Here is a 2,500-nt window from a genome sequence, read left to right on the forward strand (position 1 = left end):
ACACACACACACACACACACACACACACACACACACACACGCACACACTGACTCACTCACTCACTAAATCCTTTCACACAGTAACGAACTAACCTTTACTGGAACTTTTATCGTCATCGTCCTTGTCTGAAACCAAAGGAATAGCAACCAATAATGGAATGCATCCCTGTGTGTGTGTGTGTGTGTGTGTGTGTGTGTGTGTGTGTGTGTGTGTGTGTGTGTGTGTGTGTGTGTGTGTGTGTGTTATAAATTGTGGCAATAATCTGATCAATGCTGCAATGGGACTAGTCCGCTCAATTATATCATATGGTCAGGAAATCTATTTCACTGCTTCAAACTCTGATCTTCATAAACTGACAAGTATTGATTCCTTAGCTTTTAAGATTGCACTTGGTTTACCGCGATGGGCTTCAATCGACAAAACATACAAAGAAGCTGGTGTTTTGCCATTACCTGAACACAGGAAATTATGTGCCTGTAACTACATGGTAAGGGCTAGAGCTGTTCCAAATTCGGTTGTCTCTGAAATTGATGAAGAAACGTACATCTGTAGAGAAATTCGTAACAAAGCTGTATACACGTCCTTGTTCGATTTTACTAAGTCAGTCTTTGAGAGTTGCAGTCTGCCTCTTTCCCAGATTGCGAAAATTCCGCATTGTTTTCATCCGCCTTGGCTGACTGAGCAAGCAAATATTATTTTTACATATGGACAATTAAAAAAGAGTGACAGTCCACTCATTATTGCCTCTCGGGCCAAAGAACTAATTAATACACGTTTCAAATATTACCTCCGTGTTTTCACAGATGGATCAGTTAGTAGTAACTCTGAAGTTGGAGCCGCTTTTGTAATCCCCGAGCTTAACATTAAAAAGAGATTCCACTTAACTAAAGGTTGTTCAATTTTTACTGCTGAATTGTTTGCAATTCTGATGGCTTTCACCTTTTTTTTAGTGATATGCCTCTTGTGCCTGCAAAAATCCTTATACTATCTGATTCAAAATCGGCATTGATGGCTTTAAATAATCAATCTTCATCTGAACGAGCAGATATTATGTACGAAATTTTGTATTTAATCCACCAGTTAATTATGCGAGGCTCCAACATTTCACTCTTGTGGGTTCCTGGACATTCTAATCTTCGTGGCAACGAAATGGCCGATTTTTGTGCCAAGGAAGCGGCATCGAACAATTCAGATTCAATCAATCACAATATTCCTATTTCTGTTTCTGAAGCCTGTACTATTCTCTCAACATACATCTGGAATTTCAGACAGAAACAGTTCTTAGAAAACTCAAAAAAGAAGCTCTGGTGGGATCTCTCTCTTCCAGCAAGAAAAGGCACTAACCCCCCAGGATCAATTTCCACAAGAAACTTGACACACAGGCTAAGAACTAATGCATGGTTATACAGATTTTTGAAACCGTCACCACTGTGTATTTGTGGTAAGACCCTTGACATCCCACATTTTTTGCTCGAATGTCCAGATACACATTTACATTTCAAACCCCTTCATGATATGATTACATCCTTTAATCTTCCATTAGTCATGTCCAGCGTTTTTCACCCTAGCAAAGAAAATGGTTGGTCTCTGACAAAAACCGCAGTTGACCTAATTAAAAGCCATCCAATTGGTCGGTTTTTCTAATTTGTTTCATCCCCTTTCTGTTGCAGAGGTTCCCCTCTGTTTTATTTAATCCAAAGTAGTGTTTCGCTTTGGGTGATAGCGTCAGATTTACTTGTAGAGCAAAGTTCCCATTATTCTAATTAGTGGAACTGTTCGACCCTAACATGTAATATGTCGTCTTGATTACATTACGAAACCTTAATTTGATGAGAAAGAGTGAGAGACAGTGTGAGTGTGTGTGTGTGTGTGTGTGTGTGTGTGTGTGTGTGTGTGTGTGTGTGTGTGTGTGTGTGTGTGTGAGTGAGTGGGCAGGGGAATGAGGTAGGGGAATTATAATGGGTATTTGTGTGCATGCATGGATGTATGTAGAGAGAGGGTGGGGGAGAAACGTATGTGAGTATGTGGGTGCGTTAGAATATTTTTTGGAGATAATGATATAAATGAAATTTGGTACCTTGATTTGTTAAATATGTTTGTTTGTTTGTTTGTTTGTTTTGTTTTGTTTTGTTTGTTTTGTTTGTTTTTTTGTTTTGTTTTTTGTGTGTGTGTTTTTTTTAAATCATACCTTCCTCAAATCAGAATTTCCTTGTGTTGCTCAGTTAATATTTTATTCAAATGGTTCCGAAAATGTCAGTACAACAAACAGTTAATCTGACAATAACTGGTTTCAGTCAGTCAGTGTGTGTGTGTGTGTGTGTCTGTCTGTCTGTCTGTTTCTGCATCAGTGTGAGTGTATGTGTGTATGTATGGTATATCTATGTATGCGTACGTGTGTGTTCTTCTGCGTCTGTGTACGTGTACATGCATATCTCTCTTTCGATAATATACATACATGCATACATTTTAACATACATACATATATACATACACATAAAA

At 38.4% G+C, this 2,500-nt stretch overlaps 1 protein-coding gene across 1 annotated transcript in view; it reads right to left on the reverse strand.

Annotated features, from left to right (window-relative positions):
• Positions 1–2,500, reverse strand: part of LOC143276634 (uncharacterized) — a 165,197-nt gene that overhangs the window by 97,051 nt on the left and 65,646 nt on the right. The window contains exon 33 of the mRNA XM_076581251.1: positions 94–126. Within this exon, the coding sequence (XP_076437366.1) occupies positions 94–126 (33 nt within the window). The remainder of the gene's footprint in view (positions 1–93; positions 127–2,500) is intronic.

Source organism: Babylonia areolata, chromosome 32 (assembly GCF_041734735.1).
Source record: "Babylonia areolata isolate BAREFJ2019XMU chromosome 32, ASM4173473v1, whole genome shotgun sequence".
Lineage (NCBI taxonomy): Eukaryota > Metazoa > Mollusca > Gastropoda > Neogastropoda > Buccinidae > Babylonia > Babylonia areolata.